Source organism: Oxyura jamaicensis, chromosome 4 (assembly GCF_011077185.1).
Source record: "Oxyura jamaicensis isolate SHBP4307 breed ruddy duck chromosome 4, BPBGC_Ojam_1.0, whole genome shotgun sequence".
In the NCBI taxonomy this organism is placed as follows: Eukaryota; Metazoa; Chordata; class Aves; order Anseriformes; family Anatidae; genus Oxyura; species Oxyura jamaicensis.
This window is the reverse complement of record NC_048896.1, coordinates 61,698,963-61,721,067: the sequence shown is the minus strand read 5'-3', so window position 1 is coordinate 61,721,067 and position 22,105 is coordinate 61,698,963. Positions and strand designations below refer to the sequence as shown.

Sequence of the window (22,105 nt, the reverse complement as noted above, 5' to 3'; positions counted from 1 at the left end):
GATAACCTCTGAAGTCATTACAGGGAACTGATGAGGTTGTTGATGGTAAAACATGCTTGAGTAGTATCGTTGAAGACAGTATAGATAAGAAGGGTCAGCACAGTCAAAAGATCAGATTTTAAGCACTTCTGCCACTTTCCTTTTATATTAGTTGTCACAATTACAAAGTTTCATGTTTTTATCTTTTGGCTTCATTTGGACTTTTTTGTTGTAAATACAGACACTTGTATTGTCCACTTGGTTTGCATGAAGTTGTACTCATCTATAACTCAGACTATCCCATGGCAAATGTAATTTCTTGTAAATGTCTCTCACAGTTCCTTTCTAACAGTAATTCTTGAGCCATTCTTTGTATGTGGAAGTACACGAGAGAGAGACTGTCTCACCCAATGTTAAAACACTGCAAATCACAGATGAAATGTGTCTGCGCTGCCGGCATTTAGAGAGCTTTAAATGGTGCTTTAAGCTTTGTGCACATTCATTCCACCCTAGATACACTTTTCTTTGGCTGGAGAATAATTACATATGGCCATCATATTGAATCATAATTAAGCAATTAAAATATGCTCCTGGCATTCTGTAGAGATTAATGACTGAGCATGAGAGGTTGCCACAGCCTATTACACAGGCTGGCTATCAATCCTCTAGGAAAAGCTTCTGGCCTGTGTTATTATTTCTGTCATAGCCTGTTTTGATTTTGAAAAGTTGAAGATGTGAACGTTACTCTCTTTCATAACAGTAGTTTTCTTCTGAATCTTTTGTATAATTGTGTACTTTAGAAAAGTTGCTACTGTGCCATAACAGGCTTCTCTGAAGAAGCAGTGCTAATCACAATTGTGAGTTGATTTTTTAAGGGCTGTAATATGGGATATGAGAATTATTCATTTTAGCCAGCTTTTGTTTCCTGTGTTCTGTCGAAAGCCCATTATCTGAATTAACAGAAATCTGATGTTAACCAGTTACCTTTAAAAATACAACCTAGTCCTCCAGGTGTCTTTGAGATTCATTCTGTACTAACAGAAGATGGGTAAGCATTCAAAAAGCAAGGACAAATTCACTGTGCTAACAAGCCAGAAGCACAGTACAATGAGGTACAGTAAGCACATAATCAGTGTGCATAACCACATTTTGGCACACTCACACAAAGGCATGTGCACGTTCATACATACCAATCATCAAATTTTTCTCATAATTAGTTGCTGTTAGCATAGTTTTGCAGTTATTGCTTTACTCTGATTTATTATGAATTACTGTGAATTATAATTGAAATCTTGAACAGCAAAACTTAGCTCAGTATCAGGAAACTATAAATTATAAACCCTCATATTATTATGTAAAAGTCATCCTTTTATTTCAGAAAGTAGTATTATTTCTAATTGTATTCTGCAGTTTCAGTTAAGAACATGTCAGTCCTTTGGAGTAACACTTAATGCATTAGCCCAAGGAAATCAGTACTAGAGGCTGCCTCTAGCAGGCCACTTGCAATTTTGAGAGAATGCCCAGCTGTGTCTCCAAATGTACAAAGGCTCAGTCTGCTCCTCATTTATTAGTAATCTATCAGTGTTAAGCAAATACATTTGGAAATCCCCAGAAATGCCATTTCTGAGAGGTCTCAAAATATGGAAGAGAAAAAAAGTGAAGACAGATGGATAGGCAGAAGAAAATCTTTATGTCAATATCCATCAGAGTGGTGGTCTGAACAGTATAAAAAAATGTTATTATCCTAAGGCAGCAGGCTGCCTTATGAAATACTAATTGAATTTTTCTTTCTCATTTTTTCTTTCAAACAGCTATAGGCTTACTGGTGGCAATTCACAATTCACAATCAACCCATCAACAGGACAGATCATCACCAGCGCTCTCCTTGATCGAGAGACAAGAGAGAACTACACTTTGGTGGTGGTGGCGAGCGACGGGGGCTACCCCAGGCCTCTCTCCAGTTCCACCAGTGTGCTCATTGCTGTTGCTGATGTGAATGACAATCCTCCCAAATTTCAGCACCATCCCTATGTCACCCATGTCCCATCGCCTACCACTTCAGGTAACCTGATAGGTGGCAGCGCTTAGAATTCTTCAGATTGCATAAATGTCTTACTAAATATAAAGCCATGCCACAATAAATGTTTCTGAGATATTCCTCTGCAGCTAGGTTTTGTTATCTTTGTGTTGTAGAGGAATGAATACAAGGCAGAATATATGACCTGCATTTTAGCAGTTTTTTCAGTTTGTTCCTTCTATCCAATTCCATTTATACTGTGGTTATGTAAAGAGGACATAGTATAAATGAGCACCCAGCTTTCAATCTGATGGGCAAACAGGTGATCAAATTTGTTTTGTCAGGGTTAGGAAGGCAGTAGCCTCTTTTTCCTCTTAAAGTCTCTTCTGCATGTAGATATTTTTTGGCAGCCTTGAGTAATTCTTAAAGAGAATTTTGTCAACATCTTCTAAAAAGGCTTCCATATCTTCTGTCTTGGATGTTAATTATGTTGCTTTTCATTGAGCCAAGTGGTGAAGTAATGTAAAAGCAAAGCCAAGCAGCAACCCTCCTTTTGTTGAACATGCACCTAAGTTACAGTTACTTCACTCAATGCAGACATTAATTTCTGTTTCGCTTTATGTTTAAACAAGCCTGATAAATAAAGAAACTAGAAATGGGTAAGTCTAAAATAGTAATATTTTCTATTTACAGAATTGGCATTACAAGGAGAAAGAAAGAGGAGAACATAAGCATTTTCAGGGAGATAGGGATATATTGAATGATTCTAATACTGAGATTTTTTCCAAGATCTAAAATAGACTGATATTGAGACATATACTATCCCATAGTAAATGGTTTATAAAGTTGATCATGGTATTACCACAGATTCGCCAAACTGCAGTCGTAGTGGTTGATTTTAGAAGCCAGCAGCACTGTCCATTTTCACATGCATTTGTATACATATGTGATTCCTACAGAGAGCAGTCCAAGACAAATGGTTTACAAAACAATTTTTCCTTAAAAAAAAAAAAATATATATATATATGCTTATTTCTGTGTCTTGGGGTTGTCTTTCTAAATTTTAAACAATTGCAAATACTTCTCCTTTTTATGGAAGAATGAATTTGTTTTTATTTCTTCTCTGTTTCCAGAACAGCATAATGAAAGAATATTATTATTGCATTGGTGAATCTTTGTGTATTCTGACTGGGGCACAGTGCCTTTGTATGGTTCTTTCTGGGTTGTTTCTTTAAATGTGATTATGAGGAGCATACATATATTTAACTGATGTATTCAGGCAATACTGGTTTTGGACGCTTTTTGTATGAGACCCCTTGAAACTAAAAGTGCATAGAATGCCCAAGCCATTTTTACTGTTTTTAACTTAGCAAAAAGCTTCAGATACAGTCACAAGTTCCTTATTTTATAGCTTACTTTTATTAAAAGAAAATGTTATCTATTCAAATTAGTTTGAAAGGCTGTTGACAATGATTTTACTACCAGGCATGGCATCCATTAGAAAAAAAAAAAAAAAAAAAATCATTGCAATGTAGCTCTAAAAAAATAAAATAAAACAAAAGAATAAGATCACACTACTAAACCAAACTTGTATGAGAATTTTGCTTTTATTCCAATCAGAATATGTAGTGTGTTGTTTGAAAGAAAACAAAGCTTAATTTCTGTCAACATTGTTTAATCAAGATTAAAAAGAGAAACTAATTATAGTAATAAAATAAGTAAAATAGTACAGTTTTCTTAACTGAAGAAAAATCTAATTTTTCCTATCTCATTTCTCACAAGAATTTGAATACTGTATTTGTCTAAATATTCCTCCCTGTGGAGTACACATCATTGCACATGACAGATAGTGACATCAAGTATAGTTTTAAGGAGACACTGTCAAAGAAATTCCTGTATGTAACTGATTTTGCCTTAAGAGGTTGAAAACAACATTGTTTTTTTTATACATAATTGGTATTTTCTAAATTTAAGTACTAGTAAAACATCAACAGAGTGTTCTTCAAATTGGTTGGACAGCATCAAATTCAAAAGATTTGCCATGTATTAAATCTATAAATTCCAGTGCAAAAAGAAATTCTGTGTTCTCCTTGCAAATAGAGATGCTAATAGAGTGCCTGTTCAGTGAACCTTATTGGGAAACATTAATGTGAAAGACATGAAACAATATATTGATGTTATTGCACTGGAGTTTTCTTATTATTATTATTTCTATGTGACTTAGCACCCTCATTCCTGTGTGACTCAGCACTCCTATCTCAGATAATCAGCATGCTTTTAAAAATGTGGTCCCATTAGTTGTTGTCCTCTCAATACTCTTAAAAATCAGAAGTATGAGGCTATTGGAGACAAAGGAGAAATATCTGGGAAACAGCAAGAAAAGGTTGCAAGGGGAGATGAGACATTAGGGTAAATGAATATCCACTGGTGCTACCTGTTCACTTACAAACCTTAATAGTTGTTGAATTGCAGAAAGTTTTTTGTTATTGTTGTTCTGGTTTGTTTCTTACATGGATAAATAAATGATGAATAACTCAAAAAATTCAAAATCCCATTCAGTCTCACTTGATTTATGGCTTTTGCAATGCAAATGTTCTAGAAATGGGATGCTAGACTTCCAAAAAATTGTAGGTCCAGTTGCCAGTGTGGATGTATGCACAGACACTGACATCCATAGTGACATTTCCCTGAATGCAGTGACCTATTTTTCAGACCCACATTTTATGGCCACATGCATGTTTTGTGGGCTCACAATCTCAGCTTGTTGAACTTCAGATTTTGTGAAACAGTTTGTTTTCAGAGCAGTGTAAGAAAGAGCATACTTCTCTGGTAAGAATATCAGAAGGGTTACCCTCACAAGTGTTTCCAAGTGAAAAGCTGGCATCTCATTTTCCACAATCATGCATTTATTCGTGAACTGACTTGTCTCTGTTCTCCATTTCAGGTTCATTTGTGTTTGCAGTGACTGTCACCGATGCTGATGCTGGCTCCAATGCTGAGCTCCATTATTCCCTTGTGGGGAAAAACTCTGACAAATTCCACATTGATCCAGAGCGAGGGGCAATCCTAGCTTCTAATGCACTGGCAGGAGAGACTGAAGTCACCATTTCTGTCCACGTGAGGGACGGCGGCCGGTACCCCAAGACAGACTCAACAACCGTCACTGTGAGATTTGTGAACAGAGAAGAATTTCCTCGAGTTCAAGCTGAACAGGAGACTTTCACATTTCCTGAAAACCAAGCAGTCGGTACGCTTGTCACCACCGTTTCTGGATCTTCAGCCAGAGGAGGCTCCTTATCCTACTACATTGCCAGTGGTAACCTGGGCAACACGTTCCTGGTTGATCAGGTAACAGGACAGCTTTCTGTCAGTCAGGCTTTGGATTTTGAAGCCATACAGAAATATGTGGTTTGGATTGAGGCCAGAGATACAGGCTTTCCTCCCTTTTCCTCGTATAAGAAATTGGAAGTAACAGTGGTAGATGTCAATGATAACGCACCGGAGTTTGAGCAAGATCCCTTCATTGCTGAAATAGTGGAGAACCTGTCCCCACGGAAGATACTGACGGTGGCTGCTGTTGACAGGGACAGTGGTGTTAACGGACAGTTAAATTATGAAATAATTGAAGGCAATACGGAAAATAGTTTCAGTATAAATCGAGCCACTGGTGAGATTAGAAGTGTCAGGCCCTTGGACAGGGAGAAATTGTCTCAATACACACTAACCATAAAGGCTTCAGATAAAGGCACCCCCCTCCAGAGCACGACCGTCAAAGTTGTCATTAATATTTTGGATGAAAATGATAATGCCCCGAGGTTTTCCCAGATATTCAGTGCTTCTGTGCCTGAAAATGCACCTCTGGGTTTTACAGTAACCCGAGTCACAACTTCAGATGAAGACATTGGTGTGAATGCTATCAGCAGGTACTCCATAGGGGATACAAGTCTCCCATTTATCATAAATCCAAGCACCGGGGATATTACAGTCAGCAGACCACTAAACAGGGAGGACACAGATCGCTACAGAATCAGAGTCTCTGCTCATGACTCTGGCTGGACAGTGAGCACGGATGTCACCATATTTGTCACAGATGTCAATGACAATGCCCCGCGGTTTACAAAGCCATCCTATTACTTGGAGTGTCCCGAGCTTCCTGGGATTGGGTTGAAGGTCACCCAAGTTTCAGCCACTGATCCTGATGAAGGATCTAATGGTCAAGTCTTCTACTTCATAAAATCCCAGTCCGAGTTCTTCCGGATTAATGCAACCACAGGGGAAATTTTCAACAAGCAGTATTTAAGGTACCAAAACTTGAGCGGTTCAAGCAATGTCAACATTAATAGGCACAGCTTCATAGTTACTTCTTCAGACCGGGGCAATCCTCCGCTGCTGAGTGAGACAACTGTCACGATTAACATAGTAGACAGCAATGACAATGCACCACTGTTCCTCACTCCTAAATATTTTACACCTGTTACCAAGAATGTGAGAGTTGGCACAAATTTAATTAAAGTTACTGCAGTGGATGACAAAGACTTTGGTTTGAATTCTGAAGTGGAATACTTTGTTTCTGATGAAAGCAAAACTAATAAATTCAGACTGGACAGAAGTACAGGCTGGATTTCTGTGTCATCTTCATTAATGGCTGATTTGAACAAAAATTTTCTATTTAAAGTAAAAGCAAAGGATAAAGGTAATCCTCCGCTCTCATCTGAGGTAGCTGTTGAAATAGTTGTAACAGAGGAAAACTACCATACACCCGAGTTTTCTCAAAGCCGCATGAGTGTCTCTATCCCGGAGAGTCACTCTGTTGGAACAGTGGTCAGGACGGTTTCAGCCAGGGACAGAGATGCTGCCATGAATGGGTTAATCAGATATAACATTTCCTCTGGAAATGAGGCTGGCACCTTTGCTATTAACACAACTACTGGTACACTGACACTAGCCAAACCACTCGATTTTGAGTTACACCAAAAGCATGAGCTAGTTGTTACTGCCACAGATGGAGGATGGGTATCCAGAACAGGCTACTGCAGTGTCACCATTAATGTCATTGATGTGAATGATAATTCTCCAGCATTCAGCCCTGAGGACTACTTTCCCAACGTATTAGAAAATGCTCCGAGTGGGACAACTGTTATTCGTTTAAATGCCACTGATGCTGATTCTGGACCTAATGCTGTGATTGCATATGCTATTCAGTCCTCAGATAGTGACCTCTTTGTCATCGACCCCAATACAGGGACAGTCACCACCCAGGGATTTTTAGATTATGAAACAAAGCAAAGTTACCATTTAACAGTAAAGGCTTTTAATGTTCCAGATGAAGAGAGGTGCAGCTTTGCTAGTGTCAACATCCAGTTAGAAGGGACAAATGAATATGTACCCCGTTTTGTGTCCAAGCTTTATTATTTTGAAGTTTCTGAGGCGGCCCCCAAAGGTACCATTGTAGGTGAAGTTTTTGCAAGTGATCGTGATATGGGAACTGATGGAGAAGTCCACTACCTTATCTTTGGCAACAGCAGGAAGAAGGGCTTCCAGATAGATGAGAAAAGTGGCCAGATCTATGTTTCAGGACCTCTTGACAGAGAAAAAGAAGAACGAATCTCTTTGAAAGTTCTTGCAAAAAATTTTGGAAGCATTCGTGGTGCGGATATAGATGAAGTAACAGTTAATATTACTGTACTGGATGCCAATGATCCCCCTGTTTTCACTTTAGGAACCTACAACATACAAATCAGCGAGGGTGTTCCTCCAGGCACCCATGTCACGTTTGTAAGTGCCTTTGATTCAGATTCTGTCCCTAGCTGGAGCAGGTTTTCCTATTTCATTGGGTCTGGCAACGAGAACAGTGCCTTTTCCATCAACCCTCAGACAGGACAGGTCACTGTCACTGCAGAACTGGATCGAGAAACAATGCCTGTGTACAATCTGTCCGTGCTGGCCATTGATTCGGGAACGCCATCTGCTACAGGCAGCACCTCTTTATTGGTAACCTTGGAAGATATCAACGATAATGGCCCCACCTTGTCCACCCGCCAAGGAGAAGTCATGGAGAATAATCGTGCGGGAACTCTCGTGATGATGCTTCAGTCGTCAGATCCCGATCTCCCTCCAAACCAAGGTCCTTTTACATACTACCTGCTCAGCACCGGCCCTGCAACCAGTTACTTCAGCCTTAGCACCACTGGTGTTCTGACCACAACAAGGGAGATTGACAGGGAGCAAATCAGCGATTTCTACCTGTCGGTGATTACGAGAGACTCGGGGGTTCCTCAGATGTCTTCCACGGGAACTGTGCAGATAAAGGTAATAGACCAAAACGACAATCCATCTCAGCCCAGAACAGTAGAAATCTTTGTTCACTATTATGGCAACCTCTTCCCAGGTGGAATTTTAGGCAATGTAAAGCCGCAGGACCCAGATGTGTTAGACACCTTCCAGTGCTCCCTCACCTCAGGAGTCACCAGCCTCTTCAGTATTCCCGGGGGCACATGTGAGCTGCACTCGCAGGCTAGGTCCACAGACGGCGTGTTTGACCTGGCTGTCCTCAGCAATGATGGGTTGCACGGCGCCGTCACGAGCAGCGTCCGGATTTTCTTTGCAGGCTTCAGTAACACCACCATTGACAACAGCATCCTCCTCCGCTTGAGCATCCACACTGTGCGGGATTTCCTGACGAACCACTATCTGCACTTCCTGCGAATCGCCAGCTCACAGCTGACGGGGCTGGGCACGGCTGTGCAGCTCTACGGGCTGTACGAGGAGAGCAACCAGACCTTCCTCATGGCGGCCGTCAAACGCAGCGGCAACCAGTATGTGAATCCCAGCGGTGTGGCCACCTTCTTCGAGAGCATCAAAGACATCCTCTTCCGCCAGAGCGGGGTGCGGATCGAGTCTGTGGATCACGACTCATGCCTGCAGAACCCGTGCCAGAACGGAGGGAGCTGTGCGAGGAGGCTGGCTGTGAGCCCAGCTCTGAGGACCCACGAGAGTGTCCCCGTCATCATCGTAGCCAACGAGCCCCTCCGGTCCTTTGTGTGCAGGTGCATGCCGGGATATGAGGGGAGCCTGTGCGAGACCGACATCAACGAGTGCCTCCCGTCCCCCTGCCACAATGATGGGACTTGCCACAATTTGGTGGGGGGCTTCTCGTGCAGTTGCCCAGAGGGTTTCACCGGCATGGCCTGCGAGAGGGATGTCAACGAGTGCCTTTCCAACCCGTGCAAAAACGGTGCTGCCTGCCAGAACTTCCCCGGAAGCTTCAATTGCGTTTGCAAAACTGGGTATACAGGTACACTTTCACTTCTCTTCATCTTATAGTGAAGAATAATTAGAAAAAGGGCAGAAACGTTACTTTTTAGTCCATGATAAATTCCAGCTGCAATTATCTGAATATGTGCATTTCCAATAGGTGAAGAGGTCATGCAGAAGAAAATATTTGTAGTTATGAAAACTGAGAAGACGAGGTGCCTGTAGTATTATTTCTTCACTGAAAGGGGTTGTGAAGTATTGGAACAGGCTGCCCAGAAAAGTAGTTAAGTCACCATCCCTAGAGGTCTTCAAAAATGTGTAGATGTAAAGCTTAGTGACATGGTTTAATGATGGAGTAGGCAGTGCTAGGTTAAAGGTTGGACCAGATGATGTTAGAGGTCTTTTCCAATCTAAATGATTCTATGATTATTTCATTTTAGCTCTGTCCTCCAGGAAATCTCACTTACCTGATTTGTATTAGAGCAGAAGGATTTTTCAAGAGCTATTTTAATTTATTAAATATGTAGAAATCATTTCCAATGCTTAAGTATGACTTTTTCTGTTCTTGTTATTGTTATGCATACTGTAGTAGTATTTTGAGTCTGTTAGGAGTGTTCCAAGCAAGAAAATCACCCTCTGCCCCAAATTGTTTACAGTTGTACAAGACAGAAAACAGATGAAGGATATGGGAAAGAAAACAAAACTCAAGCAAAATGATCAAACATATATATATATATATATATATATATATATATACATTTATAACAGAGATGGCTTCAGCATTCCTACCTCTTCTGAGTATGTTTTCTCTAATATTTGTTAGATATTATTCCTAGAAAAGCAGACTTGGCTTTCATGGTAACAAGGCTCTAGTGTATAGTGTCATGTGGAAACTACGTGTATTTCATTTGCAGTCATCAAAGGGCACATTTATTAATTAAATTATATTAAATTAAATTTCTGGCTCCTCATGTAAGGGTTCTGGATGCTTTCAGTTATTTTAAGATAAGTATCAACAGATTGCAATTGTAAATTCTCTTAAACCACTACAGTCGCTGTAACATATATAGTGTTAGGGGATGGATGAAAATACAGAGTCCTTTTCTAGCAGAAGAAAACTACTTGGTTGTCATGACTAATTACACCATCAGAACTTTGGCGTGCTGAATTTGCCTACTTGACATTATTCTAGCATGACTGCCTTCCAGCCTTAGTCTTTATTTATTGCTTAGGGTGAGATTTGGGAAAACAGCCCTATGCCAAGTTAAACTTAAGTTCATATACATATACATTTTTTTTTTTTTTTTTTTCTGGCATAATCTTTGTCTGCTTGGGTCTTCCTCCATCTGCGGTTCCTGTGTGTATTAGAAAGTTGTGCAATACGTTATTATTAGCACTGAATGTGAGGCACATTCAAGAAAACAAAAAATAAAACTCAAATGTGTTTACTATGGTGAATCATATATACTTTCTCTAGGAAAATTATCACTTTATAAGCTGATACAGTCTGTCATATATTCTGATATATTCTGGTGCCATTCCCCTCACCAGCCTTCAGGTGTCTGAGCCATGTTAGCAGGTGGCTATGGCTGTGGGATTGGCACATAGGTTCCCGCTATAGTTGGTGATCTCTCTTCTGTCAACAGAACTTCAAGAGAAATTCAGATCACCCTCAAAAAAAATTTATCAGGGGATGAACTCCCAGTCTGTAATTATAATTGCTGAATGACAGTTTCTCAAACCAAAAAGAGACAGGAACTTTGCAATTGGATCTTGGTGCAAGGTTGCATCTAGCCTGTCTTACTGCTGCAGTGAAGCACCCCAGTTGCAAAATGGGTGTACTACTGCAAGGCTTCAGCCTTTTTGTGCATAACCTTTGGATAAAATGCAGGTTGTAGCATGGTCTTTCTATCATCTGTTCATTGTGTGCATAGAAAACAGACACAAATAGAAAACACAATTTACAATTAAACTTTATTTAGGTACAGGGTCACCTCATTCAGACATTCCTGTCATGCTTAGAGCACCCTAAGCAAATAACGGAAAAAGAAATTAAAACATTTTTGTCTGAGTATGTTCTTTAAGAAAGGTCTGAACAATTTTAATTGTTGATTATGGCCAATTTTTAGAGACATAATAAAGAGCCTAACTAGAGAAGATACAATAAGGCTTCCATTACCTCTTCTAAGGTGTATTTCTGTATAGATGCCCTGGGGCAGCCCAGGTTACAACAGCTGTGCTCATTACAGTGTAGATATTTGGGCTTGCCACTATTGCCCCCAAACTTGTCTGTAACCAGTGGAGCCATTAGGGGATTGTTTTTTTTGTTTTGTTTTTGTTTTGTTTTGCTTTTTTCTTAAGCCAGATTAGTACAGGAGATATCTACTTCATTGCAAAGAAGATTAATCTATTTCAAACAAAGGCATGACTATGTCATTTAAGGCACAGCTACAGCAGTTGATACGTGTTCAATGTGAAAGGTCTTATGATGTAGAGGATGCTGATGTGATCTTTTGTGTGAACCTTACAAATGTACTACTGAGCCTCAGGCCAGGAGCAATTGTTGTTAATTGTCAAGCAGTTCTAGTTAAGTTACCGATCCAGAAGTTTATTTTACGTTGTATTAGTACATCCAATTATTTGCCAGGAGCATTGCAAAATAATTCTAGGGCGCCTATCCTCTGTAACTCTTTAGGTCATTAGGACCAGAGGTTAAATGGACATATGTTTGGTATTGCAACTAAGCAAAACACTTCATTAACTCTAGCAGCATACTGTAATATATGCTTCTATCCTACAATTTGAAGCATTAAAGAAATGTCCAGGTCATTTTTTTTTCTGGTATTAAACCTTAATGTTCACCCCTTATGTCAGCTAAAAATAAAGCTCTACATGTGACAAACACTTGAAGAAAAAAAAAAAAATTAACTAAGAAAATGTGATGAGAGACTCTTACAATTTGAAGTGTTCGATTTCTTTCATGGTATGAATTAAATCTGGCATCTGATATGAGCTTCCTATAACTACTTGTCAGCACAAATAATTTTGAAATAGAGTACTACGGAGGCAGCTGTTTATATTTGGGAGTCAGATCTTTTTAAAATCAGTTGGTCATTGCAGAATCAAGAATTATTTAAGTGTCTTGGGATTAATTGGTCAAGACAGAAAACAAATGGCACCAAAGTGTGTAATTAAAAACCAAAATATCTTTGTAGTTGAATATCAGTAGAGCTTATCTAATAAGATCACAATTAATATTGAGTATATTTAGACATCTTATGTCTGCAGAAATGTATTTGATATGCTGCAAATTTAATATTCAATGGGTTCTGCAAATATCAGTATACAGATTGAGAATGTTTGTCAGAGAGAATGTTATGTCATTATTATACTACCAACAGAAAAATTTCACAGCTGTTTGGGATTTTAATAATGATTCGTATATGATTAAAGATAGCTATAGTGAATGTAATAATAAAGCTAGGAACTGTTTCTTTATGAATATAATCCCTGAATGCCTCAACAAAAAAAGAGACAGCCAAAATAGCAGATTTTTAATTCAGTATATCATATACATAGCTTTGCTGCTTCTCTTGGAATGAAAAAAGTCTCATAATTGATTTTGCATGTTCTGTAAAAAAAAAAAATAAAAAAAAAAATACATGGTGTTACATACAATTAGAAATTAGTATTTTCTGAGATAGACTTTGTTCACTGTAAATTTGAGTACATGAGCTATAGACCCTATAACGGCTTACCTGAAAATTGAGAGTTTCTTTACTTGATTTATTATGTTTTGTCAGCTGCATTTCACTTCATCACACTGCAAAGGTAATTTAGTTCATTTCACTGAACAGGATTATGAAGAGCGATTACCTCAGAGCAACATCATTAGGGTTTGAACAATCTGTTATAATTACATCTCTTAATGATGATCAGGTTTTGTTTTTAAAATAATCACTTTCTAGAAGGAATATACTTTGTGATTTACAGTAGTTGTCTGCCCTTCCTTTGAACCCTTCATTTCCTGTTTTCCAGGACTCATTTAGATGAAGGAATTTAGGTTTGTAAAATTGTTTCAAATGCAAGATTAAAATACCAGAACCATTTTAAAAGATGGACATAGAGAACCACAAAAAGTAAAACTCTCAAATCAACTGAAATCTAATCCGAGAGCATTCAGTTGGTATCTGTTCCTCTTACATTTTTCAATTTAAAAAAAAAAAAAAAAAAAAAAAAAAAAAACTGCTTCCAGGGAATTTGATTTTTGTATAAGCTTGTGCATGTGATATCATCAGTTTGAGGTGATGGATGGTAAATGATAGTCCATTATCAATTATTCTGTGTTATCCAAAACTTTGTGTTCTTCAAGAAAGGCCTTTGTGACACAAAGATGAATACCCTGAATCTTTCGATACTTTGTTTGAGAAGAAATCTCCAAAATCATCTAACCACATCATTTACCTGAACTGGAGTTCCAGAGATGGCTTAGGTTTGGAGTCTCTCATTCACAAAACATTGTCTGAGACATTTCCTTCCCCTCATTGGATTTAATAACCTGAAATACTAATAAAGCTTATATGATTAGCCTAGTTCTTTATGCTGTCCTAATGAAACAATTCCCCAGTTGAGAAGTGCATAATAATCCAATTCTGTGAAAATACTTCTAGAAAATTAACTCACATAAGCCATGAAAACTTGTAAACCTCATAATTTTTCAAAGCACATTGCTTTAGTGAGGCAAAGGTCTATCAGAACAGTACTCTTAAATTCATGTTGTAAACCTTAAGTCAGCAGACTGCTGTGGAAAATGACCTGATTAATCCAAAACTGCTCTAGTTGTATGAGATTTTAACAAAAATCATTGGCTTAATCTTTTTGCAAAGTAGTAAAACTTCAGGTTTGGGTTCAAGTGAAGATGCTTTTGAGCATACTGCCAGTTTCTTATCGTCTTCAATCCAGTAAGGTTCCTTGAATGATTTACTTTATCTGTGGGGGAGAAACTTCAAACTAACTTCTGTTTCTGTCAGTTCTCAAGAAAAACATAATTCCCTGAAAGTCCTGGTTTTGTTTGTTTGTTTGTTTTTTCCTCTCCAGAAAAAGTCGTATCTAAATAGAAGCATAATACCTTAGGCAGAACAGGAAAAGCAAGAGATGCACAAGCTGTTTTTCCCCCAAACCTTAACCTTTATTACACACCTTATTGTGTTTGTAACTCATGAAATAGGCAACCAGGTCAAACTTGAATACATACACTTCTCAAATCAACTGCTCACAGTTGTGTTCAGTGGAGTTCTAGTATATTAAACAGGAATATCTTCTACAGTACTTGTACTAAGATACTGGAAAGCCAACACAGCATGCTGCAAGGGAGATAACTGAAAGTGGTAGGACAACATGTTCCCACCTTAGATGGCTGTATGAGCTAGAAGAACAAGGTGTTAAAAGAAAGAAGTAGAAATTTAGTAGAAGTTTGCAGGACCAAGTACAATTTAACTAGTATCACAGCAACTTTCCTGGAGGAATTCCAACAGTGAATAAATGCCAAACAAGAGAAAAACCCTGCTGGGTAAAGCCCTGAGTAACCTGATCTAACTTGGAAGATTGCCTTACTTTAAATGGGGGTTGGACATCATGACCTCTGGGGTCCCTCCAGCCTAAATTTTTCCATATTTCCTTTTGTCTTGGTTCAGACATCCAGAAAGATCCACTTCTACCAATGAAGTCTGGGCAAAGATAACAGTGGGAAAAATAGGAATATAGGAGGAACATAGTTTAGATTAAAAGGGAAGAGTAAGGAGGTGCAATTTGAACAATGGTGGACCATCCAAAAACCAGAAATTGATAGAAACTCTCTCAGTCTCAGCAGACTAACCAATGCAGGCTGCCAATAGTAGCTTGACATATGGAGACCTTTCATTAAAGGAAGCACCTGAGTTTCTGTCTCAGAGGAGTCTGAGGAGGGACTGACTGAAGATCTGAAGGTAGAAGAAATTTGAATTAATTGATAAAGTTCAGGATTTTGGAGAAAAGAGAAAATGAAGCCTTCTAGCAGCAGCTGAATTTAGAAGAAGCTGACATAAGGCAGTTGGTTGCTAAGGTTAACCTGGAGAGAGATGCACGTAGGAAAAGAAATTCAGGAGAGTTGGGATTTTGAAGGAAAAAGTATAACTGAAAATTATCTTAAGGCCATATTAAAAAATACAGCTGTCTAAAGAGCTTTGGGTGGTCATACCAGGATCTTTTTGGATGAGAATAAGTTACATACTGAATAGAAGTAAGTTGCTGTTCTTCTGGTACATATGTGGCCTTATATTGTACAGTTTACCTACTAACTTACCAGTTTCTAGTTTTAAATTCCCATCATCTATTTACCATGTTTTTCTAATAATCTTGCTTTATCAGACATTTACTTTAAATCCTCGTATGGTACAGCCATAGTGACAAAACAGGATAGAAGTCCCAAGTTATACTTTTCTTCTGTTGGTATCTGGCTGAAGGACTCTTGCTTCCTGGAATAAGCATGTTTAACATGCATTTAAAGACAAAAAGTGAGTTTCAGAGACATCTTTTGCTGGATCACTATTCCAAATATAAATAGATACATTTTTCCCAGGTCTTTAGCACTTCAGTGAATGGCAGAGAATAGCCAAAATTTCTTCTTCATTTTAAATAAATATTAGTTTTAATAGCTCTGATGAATTGTTTAATCAGAGTATTTGTCTTCTCCTGTGTCAAAACAGTTGGAATAAATGCAAACACACTTTTATTAGTTTTATGAATTATTCAAACAATTGTTAAATATGAAAAAGATGTTGTTATTCACTGGTTAAAATATGTGCAGCTAAAATAAACATCCATGCTCTGTTGCTGACTCATCAAATATGCTAGCTTTAAGGGAGCTGATACAAAGAAGAGTACTTAGGGCAAATTTTAAGACCGAGTAAGCCCTATTAGCTTAGATATTTTTTTTTTTTTTCTGAAAACTAAGAAACGTCATTGAGCTAATTTAAGCATCTCAGCCTCATTCTTGCTACATGTTCTCTTCACTAAGTCAAAGATCAATGTTATGTGTCATGATTTTTAAATAAAGAAAGTAACATCTAACAGAAAAAACTAAAATCTAACAGAAAAAGCTCATCCTTCAGTCATGCCCATTAGACAATAAAATACAAATAAATACCCCCAGAGCATAATTAGGTACTGACACTGGAAATGTTTCCCGGATTTATGGTGAATCTGCTAGTTACATGTTAACCACAGGAATCCTCCAATGCTCCGTTTCCATCCTGCTTGCAGTCACACAGGGAGGGCTCCTGCTTACATGGAAGAACAGTCTCTAAACTTCTATAGCTTAAACAAAAAAGCACAGAAAAAGGAGGTTTTCTACTTAGGAGATAAAGCTAAAAACCCCAGCAGAGTTAATATAGCACAGTCCTATTTTTCTTCAATTTTAGAGGCCAGCAATCTTCTAAAGCCTGAGGACTGTATATCACTGTGCATTGCTGTCATATGCCATGTAAGAATTATAAAATATATGTGGCACAAAAGGATGGACAGCCTCTATGCAAGTTCATGTGGTACTTCTAACTTGAACATACTTTATGCTTGTATGGTGCAAGGAATAAAATAATTCATTATCCATGCAAGAAGAAGCATATGGAAGCATATTAACCCTTTGTTAAGCGGGCCTAAATGAAGTTCAAGGAGAGATTTAGAAAAGCATGTCTGATTTTACAAATTTTTGCAGAGAAATATGAATAAAAAGCATGATGACACTTTCAAGTTTTTGCTGAATAGGTGGTGAATACTGGCAGTGCAGGCAGAAAGCAAGGCAGGTACCAAGGGTGGCATATAGTGGAAGTGTTGCCAAACTGGTAAAAGCTGAGCAATGAAAAACTGAGAAGTGAAGACAAAACACTTTTGTAGTTAATGTTTCCAGACAAAGAAAATCTTAGTTTTGTACAAAGAATCCCCTTGTCAGTATTCAGCATCTGTTAAAATCTTCACTTCTTCTCTTGGTTCCCTTCCTTGTTGAAATGAATTATGTGATTTCAGTATATTCTCTAGTGAATAATATCTACCACATGTGACAATGCCTGCTTAGAAAAGGACTGTGTATGCAGGGTAACATGTTTTAGCTCCAGAGGACTGTGGTCCCTCTAAGTCAGGAAGGAGGTTGTAATTGATGAGGAAAATAAATATCATATAATGTACAATAGCAGCCTGTGTTTGCCCTGCTGTGTTCATACAGGTTCTAGCAAGGGCTGTCCTTACCCTTGATCCCCCTCACTCTGAGTACATTGCATTCAATAGGGAAAAAAACAAACAAAAAAAAAACTTTTTGTTTTAGTACAGCATCTCTTTTTATTTCATGATCTCTCTTGTATAGACACCAGTTAATAAAAAGCAATACAATACCTATATGAGATAATTGCAGTGAAACACTTGAAAATTTCTCTGGGTTGGTCGGTATGCCCACGACACGGCTGGGACAATGTCTGTGGTTTCATTCCTCCATCCCTCCCTAAACTCCGAATGATCCCTCCTTTCATTACTCTAATACAACCTTTGCTTTGCTATTGACCTGATTCCTCTGACCTGGAAATTGCTTTTGTTCCTTGATCACAGGGAAAACGTGTGACTCCACTGTCAATTACTGTGAATGCAACCCCTGTTTCAATGGTGGGTCCTGCCAGAGCAGTGTGGAGGGGTACTACTGCCATTGCCCCTTTGGTGAGTATGCTCTTGCTCTTTATCTTCTCTTCACCTATTAATAATTCTCAAGCATGCTATTTATGTTTACCTGTATGAAACTGATGGATATGTGTATGTGGATCCCTGTCTTGTTCTCAGTAAGAGAACTTGACTCAGCCAGAACAGCTTTATTAGTCCACACAAGAATTACCCATTCTCTTTATTGCATGTTAATAAATTTTTGAGTTCCAAAACCAGCATATAGTTCCGAGAACTGGAGAAGCATGTAGTACTGCCAAAATAGTTCAATAATTATCAGAATTTTATTATCCCAGATTTGTTTGTGGAATGAACCCAATAAAGACATAAAACAACATCAATATTTTAAGGTATCTGATGTAATTGCAGCACGATTGGTTCTGAATGCAAATCCACCCAGAATTGTCATTGTTCATTTAGAAAAGCATACATGTTATAAATACCTTTGAATATGGTTTTCAACTAACATGTAGAATAACTTTTCCATTCTACTTTCCATGTTTTGCATTTTTTAGAGTTTATTCATTTCCTATATTTATAGTCGTAGTCCATTGTAAATACAACTAATATTCATAAATTATTTTCTCATTGTCACTGCAGTAAAAAAAAACGTCAAAGGAAATTGTGACAGAGAAATCTGAAAAGAAATATATAAAATGCACCAAAATATTCAGATTAACAAAGATACTGAGAAGTAATAACACTTTTATCACTTATATGTTTATATCATAAGTATTAGATATGGATGGCTTAAGTTAGAATTGTTGATTGAGAAATAGTTCATATAACATCTACACAGAGAAAAATCAGCTCAAGCTGAAAAAGTGTTTCTGTATTTAGGTTATCAAATGCCTGATGATAATTAATAACTCTTTTTAATATAGCTATCAAACTTCTTTTTTCCATACTTTCTTAAGAAACCGTAGAGGCTCAGTGTAGTGAATCTTGTTTTTCAATACATTTAGTTGTCATTTCTAAGTTAATTTTTAAGTTTAAACAAATAAACTTCAACACCTACCTATGGGTAATAGGACTCTTCTGTTCAGGTAGTATATTTTTAATCATACATGTTAATCATACATTAGAGGCTTTTTAAAGAGCCTGTGTATTATAACCCTATCTAGAACACATTAATACTGGGAGTATGCTTGGAAGTAAAAAAAAAAAAAAAAAAAAAAAAAAAAAAAAAAAAACTAGCCGCTATCAGATTTTATTTTTTTATTTTGCAGGTGTTTTTGGGAATCATTGTGAACTGAATAGTTACGGATTTGAAGAGCTGTCATATATGGAGTTTCCCAGTATGGATCCAAACAATAATTATATCTATATAAAATTTGCCACTATAAAAAGTAATGCCTTAATGTTATATAACTATGATAACCAAACTGGAGAGAGGGCAGAATTTCTGGCTCTGGAAATAACAGAAGGAAGGATGAGATTCTCCTACAATCTTGGCAGCGGCACATACAAGCTTACCACAACTAAGAAGGTGTCTGATGGACAATTTCACACAGTTATTGCCCGGAGGGCTGGAATGGTAAGAAATGCTAAAATGTGTGCTTAAGACAAGTGCAGCCAAGTCACTTTTGGCTTCCACATGAACTTAGAGGAACATAAAATTAGTAATGTTGCATTTACTAGCAGAACCTCAAACTTTGGGGAAAAAAATAAAATAAAAATCCCTCATTTCTGTCTTACTCCAACTGACTCAAAGGCTTATAATGGTTTGTTTAGTATCATGATAATAAAAAATAATTAAAAAAACATGTGCAATGCCCTGCATTCTAAATGTGAAAAATGAGAACCAGGAATAATTAATGAAGTAAATTACTGCACATGAGGCTAATTAACTGATGCAGATTACAGGAATGATATTAGGGAAAGCTAATTAACTATAGTAACTACAAAAACCCTCAAAATTACCTTAACATTTGGATAGTAGAAACAGGCGAACATAAAATTCTATCTCTGACCTCCTTAAGGCTAGTTCAGAAATTTTGAAAATCTCATCAGACTAAAAGCTTTTTTTTTCTTTTTTTTTTTTTTTTCTTGCTTTAAACCCTGTAAAATAAATGCAAAGATTTTAAAGTTGTTACACTGTGAGGATTTTTCTGAGAGAAAATAAGGAAATTACTTCCCTCCAGTCCTCTCAGAGGGAATGAATTTTGCTCAAAACTGTACAGGGACAATTGATTGCTATATGTCTGGTACCTTGACCCTTCGCCTGCCTTTGTTTTTTTCCATTAAATACTTTCTATTATTCTTTTCTCATTTTTTAATATTTCCAAAGCAGAACATAAACCAAATACTACTTGAGCTCAAGCCAAGCTTTTTGACTCCACAGTGTTTGAGTTAGAAATGAAACAAAATATATTTGCCATCCATAATCAGAAGCTCTTGACCAACAGCTCCCTTTTCAAGCAGATATGGCCAACATATATGGAATCTCATATTCTTCCCATGTTTGAAATTAGAGTCACATAAGAATAATATATGTTGGGGCTCACATTTTGTTTTATATTTCAAACCGGAATTATATATCCAAAAAGATGAAAGATAATTGTGATGTTGAGTTATGATGTTGTTTTAATGTACCTTAATATCAGATACTTAATAATTTGCCTCTCAGCTTCCAAATGGTTATACTCAAAGATGCTCTTAAATCTTGAAAGGCACCAGATTCACATTTTAGCAACTACATTAATGTGGTATATCTATCAATATGATTGACATGGCTAAACGTAGAAGCCCACTTTAAAAATTGCAACAAATAAATGAAATACACTTAAGAAAAAAAATCAAGCAGAAAAAATATTTTACTTGTGGATATGCCAGAGGGCTAGACTACAGAAGAAGAGAGACCATGAACAAGACTATTTAAAGAAAATTTCAGTTATGAATGTTGCAGACTGAAAGCAAGCATTTAAGACAACCTATACTTTTGTGTGATTCTTAAGATTAAACCATCTCATTAATGTCAGCTGTTTACAAACACAGTATGTAAGTAGAATCACCTTTGTCTTAGATATTTCTGCTGCAGGAAAAATGTCTCCCAGGTGTCCAAAACAGGATAAAATAGCCCCCCATCAGGGTTCCAGATCTGTCGTTTGCTACAGCACAGTGGGATTTTATCGGAAACTGGTAAAATCATTAAGTTGTCAGTCCTGAGATATTGCAGAGTGACAGGATAGAAAGTCTCATAATGCAGCAAGGTAACCATAGAGCAATGCTTAAGTAACAAGCAGGAACATTTGACCAACATTAGAAAATAAATTGTATGAACTCTGGTCCAAGTAAAATATATTCTCAAATATCTAGCTCTTCAGCTGGGGTTGCAGCTTGGCTTTCACAGTGCATAGCAAAGTAAGTTAGGGAGATTACACTGATTGAGCTAAGAACAAAAAACTCATTTCATTTTTTGTTGTTGAAGCTCTGAAGGAAAATATGTATGCCTATGATGGCATACAGACCAGTCAGCTTATTATTCTTTCTATGAATTGTTTCATTTATACAGGGCACATAATCTGCTTTGGAACTGCAGACTGACGTTTCTCAGAAGCAGTTTGCTTATTATGTATGGAAAGAAATTCAAGATAAGCTTTCATTAAAATAAATAAATAAATAAATAAATAAATAAATGAACAATTTAGGCATACCGCAGAACATGATTTAGGGCTGAGAGCTATGAATGCATTTGGTCAATACAATGCGTCAGCTTGCAGTATGTATTTGGAAATAGCATGGAGAATCTGTTGGGATTCCAGCAAGAACTTGTTAGTGAACTTCATTGCAGGCAGGAGAAAAAGGCATTGCACAATAACGGCATACTGATAGCTATTGCTGTTTGCTCTGCTCCTGTAGAGTAACCTAAACCAAAATAGAAACCCAGGCATTTTAAAAAGTAATGTTTGATTTAAATTTGCCATAAAACTGTACCACACATCTAGGGGAAATGTGAGAAGCTGATATGTACAACATAGAGATTATGTTTACTTTTCTGAAAAATTTGATTTAAGGATAACTAACCTTCAGGGTTTTTTTTGCAGTGCATCTGTTATTAATAAATCACCAGGAGGAAAATTCTTTGCTAAATAAGAAATTAAATAAAAACTCATTTTT

The 22,105-nt window shown here is 37.3% G+C and overlaps 1 protein-coding gene across 1 annotated transcript in view; it reads left to right on the top strand.

Annotated features, from left to right (window-relative positions):
• The window catches only part of FAT4 (FAT atypical cadherin 4), a 144,026-nt gene that overhangs the window by 104,768 nt on the left and 17,153 nt on the right, over positions 1-22,105 (top strand). The window contains exons 8-11 of the mRNA XM_035325202.1: positions 1,791-2,041; positions 4,941-9,290; positions 17,882-17,986; positions 19,216-19,523. Coding sequence (XP_035181093.1) covers positions 1,791-2,041; positions 4,941-9,290; positions 17,882-17,986; positions 19,216-19,523 — 5,014 coding nt within the window. The remainder of the gene's footprint in view (positions 1-1,790; positions 2,042-4,940; positions 9,291-17,881; positions 17,987-19,215; positions 19,524-22,105) is intronic.